Here is a 15,104-nt window from a genome sequence, read left to right as displayed (position 1 = left end):
AGTCTAGCACTTGCACCAATTGCGTATTATGGTACGATGATAAATATAAATACGGGCGTGAATAGGGAGGAGAGATCTCCAGGGTTTCTAGGTACTCAAGTAGTGAGGCATAGGAACATATAATCACGTTTATTCATTTAAATCCGACAATACCTAATATGATTCTTGTAATGCATTTTACGATGACATGGTCTCTTTGAATAGCAAAGATTTTAATTTAGGTATTGCTGTTAAAACCGAATGGTGAGGCCCGTGTCGAGTGATTATCATGAGGCCTGTTTTCTTAATATTATAGTATGGCTGGGTGTTATATACAAGTTTATTTTATTATATATATTTTACGGAGTCCATGGACTAATAAATCATACACCTATTGAACCTTGACCTAGCTGGATCCTAGTTAGACCAGACAGCCAGATTAATCCTTCAGGTGCTGATATTTTGATCCAGACCGGATCATGATGGCTAAGGATAGAAAACTACATACAGTTCCAAGTTGTTGCAATAGATCACGTGGTAGTTAGGAATAAAGGGGGTTATTCCAAATATCCGAGGATTATCCGAAATAGGGGGGAGGATGGGTAGGTGGTCAAAGTTGTAGCAATCTTGGTAATAATCAAATGCAACTAGGTACTAGATTATGACTCATATTTTGGGAACTAGTCTCTGTAGTACGCTATTTTGAGCTATCAGATCATCTTGTCTGTAATATCTACCAATGTTTATTTGTTATTGAACGGGTAATTCATAACCTGGAATGGAAGATATCCATGGCTACTTGTGTTATTGGAAAATGATTCTCTAGTTCATGATAATTGAATCTATGGGACAAGGTCCGTTCATTTCTAGACCTGTTATAATAGAGTGAATGTAAAACTTTCGGCCTTGCGTTATGTTATTTAGATGCTTTATGTTATAACTACCTTGTTTGCTCAAGCACGAGAAGTTGGTGCATTAGGACTCATACCAGGTATTCATGGTCTAACGAATCCGTTAAGGTAAGACTACTTTTCAGGTTATAAAAACATAAGTCGTGAATTGTCCGCTAGGGAAATTATATAGTACACCATGTCTAATACTTCCTAATTTAAATCCAAACCATTTTCTACGTACCTAGATATATATCGCATTTATAATCATTCAAGATAATCTTGATATCGTAAAAACTTTTAAGTATCTCCTGGAGCAAGAGATTAGAGCTGGACCAATGTTAATTGTTATCACTAAGGTTACTCAATTTCGAATTTGAAGATATAACACGGAGAAAATGTTCAATGGAAAATGTTTCTATAAGCTGGCAACCCGGGTATATGCAACATAAAAGAGTATGAGAAGGGAGGGTCGTGAATGTAAGTATTCGTACATGTCTTGCCATGCCAGCAGAGGGTCTCTCTCTACCCTCCTAACCAATGATGTGCCTTATAAAGTGACAATGATACTACTTGTAGAGCCAAGCTCTAGTTTCAACCCATACAGAAACCCCTTCGCCACAACGCCAGTCCAAGTATCATAATATAGGTATCCAAGCCAAAGCTCTTTTCGAGCGCCTTTTCCTGACCTGCTCCTAGCCACTCTATGGATCAAGCGCCAGGGTTGGGTTGTGAATTCGGTAAAGAAGGAATCGCCGCAGCTACGATGTAAGAAGCGACCCGGGGTAATTAGGTGATGACATGTTCGTAGCGCTTTTCTAGTACGCTCGAAGGTACACCAAGTTCAAAATGGGAAATGAGAAGGGGTATTGCAATTTCAAAACCGGTATTCCCACTAAACATGATAGAGAGGAAAAATTGGCCTGAAGAACAGATATAAGCCCGTGAGATCCATGGTACGTCCAGATCGTTTGGGTGATGAGGGAGTGCGGCGGGCTTGGTCATGTATTACTGGGCATCCTTCACGGTTTGCTTCACGTTTAGTGCCCATTTGAGTTGACCAAGTACTCGTTTCGCTTCTTCTAGTGATCTCTGCTGCTCATCTTCCCTATCGCGGGCCTTCGTTTTGATACTCTTTAACGCTTGCTCTTGTTCACGTTTGTAAGCCTCAAACTGCCGGGCGATTTCGTCCTTTTGTCTTTGGAGATCTCGAATGTTCCCATCTTGCTGGTCACATAAATCGCGGAGGACGCTGATTTTTTCATCGTCCGTCTTGCGTTCCTTGACCAATGACTTGATCTTATCATCGAGGCCTTCCATTGCGCGCTTCACTTCGCCACCTTGATCTTTCCAGTGTGACGAAATGGCGTTGTATCGGCCGTCCATCAGCGCCGCATGCATGTTAGCCTCCTCTACCTGTACCTTGGTATCGCGACGACTCTTTTCCACTTCTTCGCGCCATATGCGCTCGCGCTCTTGAGCATCTGCCGTTCGCTTTTTCTCTAACTCAACAGCTGATTGCAGGTGCTCTACTTGACGCTCTTTACGACTGAGCAGTGTTTTGGTGACGTTGGCTTCCAATAACCGAGTTTCGTAGTCTGCGACCATACGCTCCATCTTATCCTCGATTAATCTTGCAGCTTGTCTTGCCTCTTCGGCTTTTAACCTCTCGATTTGGATATCTCGCTTCAATGCCTCGTTGTCCGATACTAGTTTATTAATGACTCGGCCCGTCTTCCCTAGACCGGCCTTGCCTACAGCGCCATCCCATTGCGGCGAGCTATCTAGAGCTCTATTTGACCGATCGTCGAGTGTATTCGTCTCAGGGACCTGTAGAGATAGCGCTGGCTCATCTGTCATCTCTGACTCACCAGAGGCTGCATCACTTGTAGACATATATGAATTTCCGTTTTGTGATATCGGCAATGGCGGCGACAGGCCAGGCGATTGCGGTTTTAACCTGACGGTAGAAGTACTGTGCGTTGGTTGTTGAGAATGGTACGATGTACCACTAACATTGCTATTAACGGAACTAGAGAAACCGCTGTTTCGTGCGGATGGAGAGTCTAATGAGGAAGCATCCGAGGGCGCCTCGAAGCTAGGAACGGTTCGAATAGTCGAGGTAATCTTGTTGCCGTTGGGAGAGAAGCTAGGACTAGTATAGGGGTTGAATTTGGAATCGGGGGTTGTGCTGTAGGTATTCATCGTATTTGTTGGGCCGTAGGAAGCATACGCCGGCTTTGTTCTAGGGCTAGCATCTGACGATGTAGTATATAGGTAGGTAGGCTCTATAAAGACAGGTTAACTCAGATTCTGTAATAATTAGTATCGGAACATCATGAGGGATTCGCTTTGTCCTGAGAACTCGATAGAGAGACAAAGTCCTGTTTGTCTCTCTTTCAGGAGATTGTTTTAAAACACAAGAGACTGTATGCATTGGATGCTAGACATGAACTAGACCACACTTACGGGTTTCAATGTCTTGTTGTAGGGGAATCGAAGACTCGCGACTGGGCGTAGGGAGTGGTCGAGGTTTTTGCAATCGACTGGGCATTTCTCATCTCTGTTGTCTTGAATGGGTTGGGACGTTGCGTAGTCCGGAAATATAGATTATTGTTTGCTTGTTTGTCTGTCTATCTGTCTGTGTCTGTGTCTGTGTCTGTGTCTGTGTCTGTGTCCGTATCTGCGTTTGTAGGTCGTGGATTGGCGGGTAATGGGTAATGCGCTTTGTGGTTTTGTTGTTTTGTTTGGTTCGAAGCGATCGTATACTTCAGTGTCAAGTAAAGTACTAGGTAGAAAAAGCAGACTATGTCATCTACTTAGTAGGTGCGGCACAATCGAAGGCAGTTGTCATATGGATGGTATTTTTAGGCTATGGCTCGATTCGCTTAAAGTAAGACAAGTAAGAAAATAGGGTGGAATAGGGAATTGAAGTCTGAGTCTAAAGGATTTTGGATTCTTCTCATTAGTTGAGTTGGCTATTCGCTCAAATTAGAATTGAAATCTGCGAATCTGCGTATTTGCGTATTTTCGTATGTTGTATTCTGTATGTACGAAAAGTAGCAAAACCCAACTTGATCTAGGGGTTCGATTCAACAAGATACGCCCATGTTTATGGGGTGATGCAACGGGCTGAATTACAGGCCTTCTGCCGATGTTGTTTGTCGATAGATTTCCAATGTCCCTGTTTACGTATGGTCGCTATCGACAAGGCCCTACAGTATTATTGAACGGTACGCACAGACTGTTGTGGCTGATAGGTCACTTTAGTCCCCAGGTACCCCGCTAAAAGCCACATCATTAAGCCAGTCAGCTAAATTTGACAGCACTAGTGAAGCTAGTGAGGCTAGTGATGGCCCCTGATCCATGGAACTGTACTACACTGTGGATAAGCGCGTTTTAACTTGGATCGTTTTCCATCAATTCGAGATTCAACGTCGATGTCATAGCAACCACCGCGCACTAGATGAATCCCATGTCATCAGTGTAACTTCCTAGAATTAAAATCAATTGAAGTGCCGATTCCTTTACGATAGGTAGGAGAACCTAAATATTATTAAGCAGAATTATAAGATCCTCTCTTGTCGTGTGTTATTATACCAGGTACTAGGTAGGTACCTAATATTCATCAGAAGTGCATAAAGGGGAACAACGGGCTGTCGCATGGATTCTCAGTCTTATCCACGCAGCCACGGTACCTAATCTCCGTCAAATCGAAAACAGGCATGCCAGTAATGTTCCTTAATATTCCTTCAACTATTTACTTATAATAATATGATATCATATTAAGTATCATCATAATAAACAATTCAGCTATTTTCTAACTAATTTCCTTGATGTGCCCCTCGACGCGTCTGTCCTATGGATGTGATCATTGTTTTTCGATCATCGGTCCTAACTTGGCCAAGATTCAGTACGCGATGCGCGTGTTTGTACCTATTAGTACCTACCTAGGTACGTGTAAAGTGGTTACTGACTGACCCGGACCGACCGCGCGAAGTTTAACGGTGTTCGAGTCGACATCCGAGCATTGTCGCTCATATCCAATCCTTACGTTGCTTTGGTACCCGAACATGAATTAGATTCACTTCAAGATATACTGCCTGGGGATTCAATTTAGGTATTACCACCGTTACGTGGCTGACTGGCTATTATGTTCTTAGATGCCTTCGGGAATAATGTTGAATATAGTCGATATTACCGATATCGCCGTGAGACTCGTGATTGACAATTACTTCTCTTTAGGATATGCGAATGATGGGTATATCATCGCAGTGGGATAATATGTTCTTCCTCTGTTCAAAATCGACTTTAGCGCATTCGATGCGATCGCCGAGGTCTCCAAGGTTAAAATAATATATTGCAAGATAGATACTCTATAAGCAAAGTCTCACCAAGGTCCGGAAAATTGAACTCGACGAAAATCCTTTATACTTCAGTATCTCGCCATGTCGGCTCTCTCTCCGCTTGATAGGCTTATGCCTCGGGGTTATATTCGCCAAATGTTCTGTTTTCCTTCGACGCACAAGAAGATTTCTCACATACTCAAAGCTGGCTTGGCCGGAGTTGTAGCTGATGTCCCTTACCTCCTCGCCGGCATCGTCATTAGCGAAGATCGCAAACATATTTCTCTCGGTGAATCTTATCAAAGTCTTGAGGATCTCTACTCGGAACAAGACTTTTCAGATACCATCGATTACGCCTTTATAAAACAGCAGCATTTCCCACCTTCAGCATTCACTGTACCTGGAATCATACCTCCTGATACCCAACCACCATTTCCAAATCCGGCACCTGTATTTCGGGCTAGGTTATCCCTCGTTAAAGGAGGGTTTATCTTGTGTGTTGCAATTCATCATTGTACAACCGACATCACCGGATTTGGGTCTTTACTTAAAATTTGGGCCTCGCATTGTCGGACGGGCGCGTCTACTGCAGCTGGGTTCAATCCGACCTGGCTAAACCGCAAAGTTCTGCACGAGAGATTTAATACTTCATATAGGCCAATTCCAGCATCAATCCCCAAACTTCTCCATGTCAAGAGTCCCGATGATTTAGCTAGGCTACCCGCTTCAGCGTCACAACCTAGCGATCTTACAACGGGTATATTTTTCTTCCCACAGAAGACTCTACTGGCTTTGAAACGTACAGTCAATCAGCATGTCATTTCACTGGACGCCAAAAATTGGGTTTCATCAGGCGACATACTCACGGCGCTACTTTGGAGTGCAGTATTAACAGCCGAATCAGAATCGACTAGTGATGGCAAGGACAGCAGCACGATAGGCTTCCCTGTGAACTTCCGTTCGCGATTTAACCCACCTTTACCCCCAGACTATCTGGGTGCTGCTTTCATTATGACCACTGCTACAGCTTTACGGGAAGATCTCATATCTCTTTCCTCTGTCGCCAGTGCCCCAACCAATGATGAGCACCTGGATTCCGCTTCAATCTCGAGACTCGCCAATATTTCTTCTATAATACGTGCCTCCCTCCACAGCGTCGATGAGGAAAGTGTTCGAAATGCATTGCTGTATTTGGAGGCTGCGTCCGAGGATCATCCACCAATTACACTAGGTCCGCGTCACGACGGCATATCTATCGTTTCATGGGCTGATCAGAGCATATGCGGGCTAGATTGGGGCGACATTTTGGGAACATGCGATGCAGTTAGATTGCCGAAGCTGACGTACAGGAGATACCCTATCGTCCTACCTAGGGTACCAGCCAACACCGACGGTGATGGAGAAGGTCTGGAGGTGATCGTCAGTTTTGATAGGCAAATATTCGAAAAGTTTCGACAGAACTGGCCGATTAAACAATTATCAACACTTCGGTGCTATTCCTAGAGACCGAACAAGGCTTAAAACATCTACCGAGGGCGGGTCATATTCAATTAGTCTAGGTACGTCAAATTATCGACGCATAATTCATGTGTTTATCGAGACATTCTTAAGTCGACGTGATGTGAGAGCTATCGAATTGTTTGCTATTTGCTAATGTGAATACAGACACAGAGTGAAGTGGGCTAATGCGGTATAGGGCTGTTGCGACCTATTCCCCTTTAAAGGGGAGTGGAGAATGGTAAGTGGACATTGCATCGCATACACGATATTGAGTATACCCTTCTAAATTTCTATAGATTGAGTTGGAGAGAAAAGGCACGACCATATGCCGCTTCACTATAAGCTTCGATCACCAACAACCGAAACATTACACGATGTGAACTATACGAGCCAATAGCGGGACGTGGCTCCATACATCGGACGGCATCTTTCTCGGCATCCACGAAGTGATGCAAACCATTTCAATCGCAAATTTGCTGGATGTTGGGTTGAGGATATGCCACATGCATTGTTGGTTAAACTCGATAACCTATTCTAGATAGATATGCATGGGTAGTCTTACGCCTACCCACACGGCCTTGGTGAGGTGGAAGGTTCTAGCTAACATACATATACCTTCTATGGACTCGAGACTACCGTCGCTATCCAATTTTCAAAATCGCGAGGTCATCTCAGTTCAGGACTTTGAACGCCGCTCACGATGGAACCAACTACCGAGGAAAAGAATCAAGAATTTGAGCCAATGGACTCGCCGTTGATAAAGTCGAATTCTCATGGAAAACCTCCCTTTTGCCCAACTCATAACCCTGTCCGAAACATTAGTCCATTTCCCAATTCGACGACCAAACGAATCCAGGTTTTCGTACCAGACATGTTCTCGTCTATCATGTCTGCGAAACCTATCGTGAACCCAAACTATTTCTCCGTGAAGCCCCAGGCTGATGCATGGCTTGCAAGGTACGTTTGCTAACAAGATTCGGGTCAATGGTCCCTTTCTTGCTCAAAGAATCGCAAACTGATCTTCTGGATAGGACTTTTGGGCAGAATGGAAAATGGGCAACCAAAAACTCCAAAGTGGACTATGCATACCTAGCTTCGATGTGGGCACCAACTTGCGACGAAGAGGCTCTAAGAACGATAGTTGACTGGATGCACTGGGTTCGTTTTATCGAGATCAAAGATGGAATGGGAAGAGTGTAGGTACTAACTCAATTATTCTAGGCATCCTATTTCGACGACCGTATGTGAGCCTGTTAGAAATGGAGTTGGATTTCAATGACTTACTAACATATGATTTCTATGAAGAATTCGATGAAGGACACCTCAGAAAAGACCTCTCGGCGGCCCAGGAGGAGATTGGGATTGCTGTAGGGATAATGGAAGAGACGCAACCGTGGTATGCTCCCGAACAATGTCCGCTAAGATATGTATTTCAAACGACATGGGAACGCATAAAAAAGGTATTGTCACCATAGTCAGCGAAAGATCTAATGCTTTTGCCTATATTCGCTAACCCCGAACCAATAGAGATCATCTCAAGGTATGTTCGTATGAAGGATACCTGCCAAGACATAGGATACTAAACTCTTGAAGACATGCAACAACACTCAAAGCAAATGCATAGGATGTTCTTCGATGGCCTAATTGAACAAGTAAGATCTACAGAAGGGAAAAGGACATTGACGCTCAGCGTAGAAGAATACCTGCATATGAGGAGAGGGACAATCGGCGTATATCCAGGTATATCCCTCATTGAGTAAGATACCTAAGGTTGCTTGTTAAGAGTCCTACACACTTTCGCTGGGTAAATATACAAGTTTACTGATTTGTGAATATAGATATGCTGAGGGCGTAGAACTTCCCCTGGATATCATCAACCACCCGTCCTTGAAAGAATGCATGTGTGTCTCGGTTGACCTCGCGCTTCTGTATGTAATCCAACAACATCGGCAGTTCACTCAAGTTATAAATTCTAATATCGCGACAGAGCCAATGATATCCTGTCGTACAAGAAAGATATAGTAAGGCCGCTTACAGGGGATTGTTTATCCATACACTAATTCTTCTTACCAGGCATTGGGTGTTGATCAGAATCTCATCGTACTCTTGATGAACCAAGGGCTATCAGCGCAACAAGCTCTGAATAAAATTTCAAGCATGATCCATAACTGCTATAAACGATACTACATGGCTTTGGCCAATATGCCTATCTGGGGAGAAAAAACAGACCGGGTGGTACTCCGATTCGTGGAAGCCTGTCGCAATGCAGCCCTGGGGAATCTTCACTGGAGGTAAGCTGGATATGCTTGATTAAAATTCTAGGTATAGTTGAGTTGCTGACAGCACTACTTGACAGCTTCAAAACTGGTAGATATCTGGGGAGTGGTGGTAATCAACTCTACGAAACACGAACACTAATCATCAACTAAGTTCCTACCTGTAGGCGAGCCGACCTAATTTCCTAGATAGCACATGAATGCGCTTTAACCAGACAAGGTTGCTCTAACTCATTGGCCAAGACCGTACCTAGTATGATTTAGCACTACTAGGTACCTAGTGGAAGATGATGCGCCTAATTGTTAGTGGACTTTTAGGGGATTGGTGAATAACTATAGCGCATTTATAGTGGATGATCGTTATAATTGAGGTAAGGGGCTTATAACCTAGAAGGTTTGCATAAGAATTGATAAGATACCTATAAGATCTTTTTATTTGGTTGCTGAATGCCCTGAGCTACAGCTATAATGCCGCTTTACGTACTAAGTTTTGGGGATTAGGTACCTAAAATTTACGCTCGCTTAGGTACACCCGCCTGGTGAAGTTGCCTAGGTGCACTAAATTTTAGCTAAACAATCAAAGAATTCATTACCTACCTAATCAGCTTGGTAATTGCTTACATAAACAAAAAGTTCTCGCTTAGTAAGAGCCACCCCTATGATTACCTAATCTCGATCTCTCCCGCATATCCTCAAAAATTCCCAAGAAAGGGTTTGGAAATGACGTTTCTTCATTATTATGAAATTCTATCTCAGGGGACCTCGCAAAATGTCGAAGATAGCCATATCAATCATGGCTTCCCTCCCTCGCCAACGAGACTAACTCCTCATACTCGCCACTATTCCTCAACATCCCCCAGAACGTCCCCTCTTTATCAATCAAATCAGCAGGCGAGCCCGTCCTATCAAACGTCAGTAAAAAGCACATCAACCATGACCTCAGGGGGGGCGGGGGTTACATACTCCAGAACTTTCCCTTCATCCATAACAACGACCTGGTCATAATCAATGATCGTACGCAGCCGATGCGCAATCGTTATAATCGTGGACCCCGCAAACTCCGACCGAATGAGCCTCTGCATCCTCACATCCGTCTCATGATCCACCGACGCCGTCGCCTCATCCAATATCACCACTTTCGACCGCCTGCACATCGCCCGCGCAAGCCCGAGGATCTGTCTCTGCCCATTGCTGAAGTTCTTCCCACCACTCGCTACCGGAGCGTGTACCGAAAGCCCGGACCCCGTATCAACGCCCCGCGTCTGGATCAAGCTGCACGCCGTAAGCACGGCCTGCAGCTCCGTCTCGTCGAGCGTGTTCTCCGGGTCGAGATTCGATCGGATGTCCCCGGAGAAAATAACCGCGTCCTGTGGCACGAAACTTATGCTCGAGCGCAGACGCTTCAGGGGGATGTTCCGCACGTCGATCCCGTCGATCGTGATGCCCCCCGATACCACGTCCGTGGACCGCAGGATCGACCGCGTGATCGTGCTCTTCCCGCTGCCGGTGCGGCCGATGATAGCGATCCGCTGCCCGGGCTGAGCGCGGAATGATACGTTGCGTAGGATATCTGGTCCGGTTTCCGAGTAGCGCGCCGTCACGTTCCGGAATTCCATGTTGCCGGTCGCGGGCCAAGACGCGGGTATCTTGCCCGCTTTTAATTCCTCCTCCTTGGGTTCCGCTTCGGGCTCGATTTCGGCGTACTCGGATATGCGTTGGAATGAGTTCAGCTCTACTTCTAGTTCATTCATGTTCCGCACTAATGTTAGGATGGTCTGGCTGAGGCCGATTGCGTTCGTTAGTGAGAACCCCACGAGTCCTGGTGATCCGGATTTATAGTACGCGATGCATCCCGCCGTGACCGCGATCGTGGCGGCGCAGAAGTCGGAGCGGATAGAGACCCAGCGGTTGGTGTTGTATTGGGCTTCTAGCGCGCGCATGTATACCGCGAGCTTGTCTGCGAGGAGGGTCTGGAAGACGGTGTCCATCGGCTGGCGCGCTCGGATGACGGCAAGACCGCCGGTGGTGTCGCTGAAATGCGAGAACACGGGGGAGATCTTTACGGCGCATAGTCGTTTGATTGATATCTGCGCGCGGGCGTAGACTTCCCCAGTCGCAAAACCGATCATGCAGAAGATGCCGGCTGGTAGCGCAAAGATAGGCATGATTGACGCGATACTCGCTAGGCGTAAGGCAAGACGGATACCGTTATCGAGACTCATTCGTAGCCAGTCGACCAGCGCGCTGTCCATGGATTGTATATCCACGCCGAAGCGGTTAATAATGCGACCGACTGGGGTGTTGTCGTACCACGAAATAGGGGCTCCCAGGATTGCCGTAACTAGCCGCTCATGCATTGTCTTTGCTGCCTTCCACCCGCCTCTTTGATATATGTAATTGTTGAGGAATTGGAGGGATATGAACGCCAGGACCGTGCCGATGTAAACAAGGAGGTACGGTATCGCTTTTGAGGGGTAGTCGTCCTGCGTGGATAATCCCGTCCATATGGATAACCAGAATGTGATCGAGAAATAGGCGAGTTGCACTAGGATGGTGTTAATTATCGTGAGGGTCGCGGCCGAATAGCCTCCGAAAAGAAGCATGTATCGAACAACTATTCAAAATGTTAGAATTGTCAATTTCGAACGCATCGCAATGATAACTTACTGAACCCACGTGGAACACGCCCCGATGCCCTCTTTTCATCAACTTCTGCTCCACCCAAATTCTCCTCTGGGAGCGATATCTCCGTAACTTCACCTTGCATGAACGTCACCCCTGATTGAGGACTCGGTGTTGACTGCGAACCACTCTCCTCTTCCATTTCTTCAGCATGCGTTACCCAAGACGACTTAGCGTAGCTAGGCGGGCGCCCGGGGTTTATCTTCGTGAACGAAACCTCCCCGTGATCCAACGAGACAAGTACTTCCGCATCATCTATAGCGGTGGAGAAATGCGTGACGAGGATGACTGTACGGTCGCTTAGTAACCCACTACGGAAACATCGCTCGTACACTCTAAGAGCAGTATGCGCATCGAGCGCTGAGAAGATGTCGTCAAGGAGAAGCGTTGACGAAGGCGAGTATAAGGCTCTAGCTAATGATATTCGCTGTTTTTGGCCTCCCGAAAGACTGGATCCTTGCTCGCCAACATGCGTCAGGTCGCCTAGTGGGAATTGCGTTATGTCTTCGACGAGATCGCAGGCATGGAGGATTTGCCTGTATCGACGCTCGTCATATGGGGTATAGAATAGAATGTTCTGACGGATAGTGTTGTTCTGCAGCCATGCTGTCTGCGGCACGTAGGACACGTCTGGTGGGCAAGCGGCTGTCCCGCTTTCAAGACTCGTTTCGCCTAGTAGCGATAATAGCAAGGACGTCTTCCCACTTCCAGTGGGTCCTGTCGCGATATTAAGCGCCTTCTCGTGGAATGAGATGGAGAGGTTTCGGAGTCGGAAGCTGGAGGATGAACTCAGGCGGAAAGTCGCATTCTTGAATTCAGGGGGCCCGGCTGGATGCCGTTTCATTTCTACGGCGGAATCGAAGAATTTGTCAACTCTTTGGACGGATTCGTAGGCTTGCGCTACCCATTGAGCGACCTTGGAGAGCCATACGAATTGCGCGCGTAAGGTCTCCGTCAAGGCCAACGCCGTGAAAGCTGCTGGCGCTCGTAGGGGCGTGTCTGTGAAAAGTACGAGCGATGTGAACATGGCCAGGAGACTGACAAGAGAGAGCATGTCGCCAGTCATCGCGATGAGCATAGATGTTATGTTACGTTTCCAAATCCGTTGTTGTTCGGTCGCACGAATAGCATTGATCGTCTTGGATGCTACATCTTCCCAAGCGAAAAATTTTAAGGTTCGGATCGAGTGTAGATATTCGGAAATCTTGGAGAGTCGAGAATCGGTTGTTTCCATCACGAACCTGTGTAACCGTGATTGGCGTCCGGAAAACAGGGCAGGAAGAGGGCTCAGGGATAGCAGGACGCCAACACCAATTAGCGATGGCCATCCTAACAGCTGGTATAGGAAGGTCATAGCAATTATAGCTGATAATGTGCTCGCTGTTAGGGCATAAAATATGTCGGTCGCATTGGAAATCGAGTCGGCATCATAAGACAACAAGCTTTCCATCTTGGCGGAGTGTGCTCGTACACCGTTCGTCGAAGCATCGCCAGATTCGTCTATACTCTGATCCTGGCTGTTTGTGTCAGCCTGTCCCTGTAAACTGTCCTCTACATGCGACCCCATCATCGTTTGGTATATCTCCTGAATCATTGTTGCTTTGACTAGAACAAGTAATCTTGTTCCTACGAAGATAGATCTTTGATAACAAACGGAACGAGCAACAGGGCCTATGAACAGGAGCGAAATCCACACGAACGGGTGCACGATCGCGGTACTCTCACTAGGATTCTCCAAGTAACTCAGGAGATTGTACATGGCGCATGGTGCGAGATACTCGACCATCGCAGTCGTGACCGCCCAGGCCATTATTGTCTTGATATCATTTCGGAACGCAAGACAAAGAGTTCTGATGGTTCTTCCACCTTTCAGACGGGATTCGTTCATACGTTGTAGTAATGTAGTTGGCGCATCATATGATGGTAGGGGCGGAAGATCGTCGATGGATAAATCCCGAAAGAAGCCCCTGACCGTAAGATATGTGAGCCATCCATAGGACATGTAGTAGGAGTACCACGAACAGGTTTCCTCGGGAGAGTACTTCTCGTTCATTTCCTCTGCAACCGAACTCTCTACATTGCGCTCTTGGCTTCGCATCTCCCGGGGCGTGATGAATGATATTATGAGCGTAAATGCTAAACAACCGAGCTTAGCACACTCGATCCTCGACGGCCTTCTATTCGAACCCATAATCGCAACAGGTAATAACAATCGAATAGCTTCCAAAATGGTGATTATAGCTACCAGTGAGTTCGTTTGTCGATTTAGCAAAAGGCTGAAAGCGTTCGATTTCCAGGCAAACTGCAAAACTCCAAGGAGAAGCACATAGCCCAAAACGGCTGGTTCCACCCATATTCCATTTTGAGACGCAGAGACAGCTGCCAAAGAAAGGGCTGCGGAAAAGACGACTATTTGCGTTATGGAATATTTGAGCGGCGTATGTGACCTCCGCGTCGGTTTGGATACTTCTACGGAAGAGGTATGGAGTTTTATTTTGCGACTGAATAATCCATTGGGGAAAAGGATTGAGGCCAACAGGGAAAGGAGTGACAGCGCAGCTAATGCGGGATACAGGTAACCCGTCGCTATGAAGTCTGATAAATTAGCAGCACGGTGTTGCCAAATCCCCCTTGAAATAAGTTAGATATCTGTAGGTAAGTGCGTAGAAATTGTTATTATATAATTACATACCTCCTTGAAAGCTCGTCTGACAGGATCCGGAAGTCGATTGGAATATGCAGCACATTTTGGGAGCTCATGGGGTGCTGGAGAAGATTGTGATCCATGTTCGTCTTCTGAGCCGTCGAGCACGCTCGTTCATGTCAGGAAAACGAGCGCGGAGGCGAACTTTTCTGCGTGTCCAATGGTAGTTTTTTTGCGATTGGTCTTGAGCCATCTATAAAAGACTAAGTTATGTGACCGCGTCGACTACGTTATTATTCCTGGCATAGTACCTAGCCATGCTCTTCGAAGGAAGGCGAATAGCTCTTGCAAAACAGCCGCAAGGGAAAAATAGCAGCTGCAGTAGTCCCACAAGGCGTAGCCATCGTCGGTATGGTGCGTTATTGGTCACGAAGCCCTAGAGAGTGATGACGATTCCACTAAAGAGGCGAGGAATTTCCTAATCGGGAAACTCACGAGCCGATATAGGGGTCGTTACGGCGTTAAAACCGGGCACATAATTATAAACGTAATCCATTGCTCAAGCTTGAAAGCAAGTCATCAAAAGTTATTCTGAGGGTCAATGTCTCAAACCAGATTGATTCTAATTATTACGTACAGATCTTGATGTTTGGGCTCGGGTAGATTGCCGCTCCCCAACCGAAACAAAGCCCCAGAAGGATGCAAGATCGGAATACAAGTTCCATAATCTTGGCTACTGGTATTCCCGCAGTATCTGCATCTGCAGCTGCTGCAGCTATCGGTTTAG

General features: G+C 46.3%; 4 protein-coding genes across 4 annotated transcripts; 2 read left to right on the top strand and 2 right to left on the bottom strand.

Moving 5' to 3' along the window:
* Positions 1–1,695: 1,695 nt before the first annotated feature.
* GGS22DRAFT_69486 (uncharacterized protein) lies at positions 1,696–4,026 on the bottom strand. Its single transcript, XM_047967827.1, has 2 exons — positions 3,339–4,026; positions 1,696–3,157 (listed from the first exon to the last, which is right to left on the bottom strand). Exons 1-2 carry the CDS (start codon positions 3,421–3,423, stop codon positions 1,878–1,880), a joined length of 1,365 nt encoding a protein of 454 aa, XP_047823112.1. The 5' UTR covers positions 3,424–4,026; the 3' UTR covers positions 1,696–1,877.
* Positions 4,027–5,083: 1,057 nt separating this feature from the next.
* On the top strand, positions 5,084–7,149 carry GGS22DRAFT_69446 (transferase family-domain-containing protein). Its single transcript, XM_047967825.1, has 3 exons — positions 5,084–6,774; positions 6,881–6,953; positions 7,012–7,149. Exon 1 carries the CDS (start codon positions 5,318–5,320, stop codon positions 6,716–6,718), a length of 1,401 nt encoding a protein of 466 aa, XP_047823111.1. The 5' UTR covers positions 5,084–5,317; the 3' UTR covers positions 6,719–6,774; positions 6,881–6,953; positions 7,012–7,149.
* GGS22DRAFT_69447 (Presilphiperfolan-8-beta-ol synthase) lies at positions 7,150–9,485 on the top strand. Its single transcript, XM_047967826.1, has 10 exons — positions 7,150–7,672; positions 7,747–7,873; positions 7,937–7,955; positions 8,021–8,175; positions 8,243–8,255; positions 8,309–8,471; positions 8,554–8,643; positions 8,703–8,736; positions 8,789–9,006; positions 9,072–9,485. The coding sequence occupies exons 1-10, from the start codon at positions 7,416–7,418 to the stop codon at positions 9,142–9,144; spliced, it is 1,149 nt and encodes a 382-aa protein (XP_047823110.1). The 5' UTR covers positions 7,150–7,415; the 3' UTR covers positions 9,145–9,485.
* A 102-nt stretch (positions 9,486–9,587) lies between these two features.
* GGS22DRAFT_69442 (abc transporter) lies at positions 9,588–14,908 on the bottom strand. Its single transcript, XM_047967824.1, has 4 exons — positions 14,366–14,908; positions 11,659–14,303; positions 9,955–11,605; positions 9,588–9,893 (listed from the first exon to the last, which is right to left on the bottom strand). The coding sequence occupies exons 1-4, from the start codon at positions 14,458–14,460 to the stop codon at positions 9,779–9,781; spliced, it is 4,506 nt and encodes a 1,501-aa protein (XP_047823109.1). The 5' UTR covers positions 14,461–14,908; the 3' UTR covers positions 9,588–9,778.
* Between the last annotated feature and the right edge of the window lie 196 nt (positions 14,909–15,104).

The sequence above is a fragment of the Annulohypoxylon maeteangense genome (assembly GCF_022496945.1).
Source record: "Annulohypoxylon maeteangense strain CBS 123835 unplaced genomic scaffold GGS22scaffold_2, whole genome shotgun sequence".
In the NCBI taxonomy this organism is placed as follows: Eukaryota; Fungi; Ascomycota; class Sordariomycetes; order Xylariales; family Hypoxylaceae; genus Annulohypoxylon; species Annulohypoxylon maeteangense.
The sequence above is the reverse complement of the archived record's forward strand: the minus strand, read 5'-3'. Positions and strand labels throughout refer to the sequence as shown.

Excerpts from the sequence above, each read along its gene's own strand:
- GGS22DRAFT_69447 (XM_047967826.1), top strand. The coding sequence starts at position 7,416 with ATGGAACCAACTACCGAGGAAAAGAATCAAGAATTTGAGCCAATGGAC. Across the intron at positions 8,737-8,788 it reads TGTCGTACAAGAAAGATATA|GCATTGGGTGTTGATCAGAA; the intron begins GTAAGGCCGCTT and ends TCTTCTTACCAG. Across the intron at positions 9,007-9,071 it reads CTGGGGAATCTTCACTGGAG|CTTCAAAACTGGTAGATATC; the intron begins GTAAGCTGGATA and ends ACTACTTGACAG.
- GGS22DRAFT_69446 (XM_047967825.1), top strand. The coding sequence starts at position 5,318 with ATGTCGGCTCTCTCTCCGCTTGATAGGCTTATGCCTCGGGGTTATATT.
- GGS22DRAFT_69486 (XM_047967827.1), bottom strand. The coding sequence starts at position 3,423 with ATGCCCAGTCGATTGCAAAAACCTCGACCACTCCCTACGCCCAGTCGC. Across the intron at positions 3,158-3,338 it reads ACAACAAGACATTGAAACCC|AGCCTACCTACCTATATACT; the intron begins GTAAGTGTGGTC and ends CTGTCTTTATAG.
- GGS22DRAFT_69442 (XM_047967824.1), bottom strand. The coding sequence starts at position 14,460 with ATGGATCACAATCTTCTCCAGCACCCCATGAGCTCCCAAAATGTGCTG. Across the intron at positions 11,606-11,658 it reads GCGTGTTCCACGTGGGTTCA|TTGTTCGATACATGCTTCTT; the intron begins GTAAGTTATCAT and ends CATTTTGAATAG. Across the intron at positions 9,894-9,954 it reads GATGAAGGGAAAGTTCTGGA|GACGGGCTCGCCTGCTGATT; the intron begins GTATGTAACCCC and ends GACGTTTGATAG.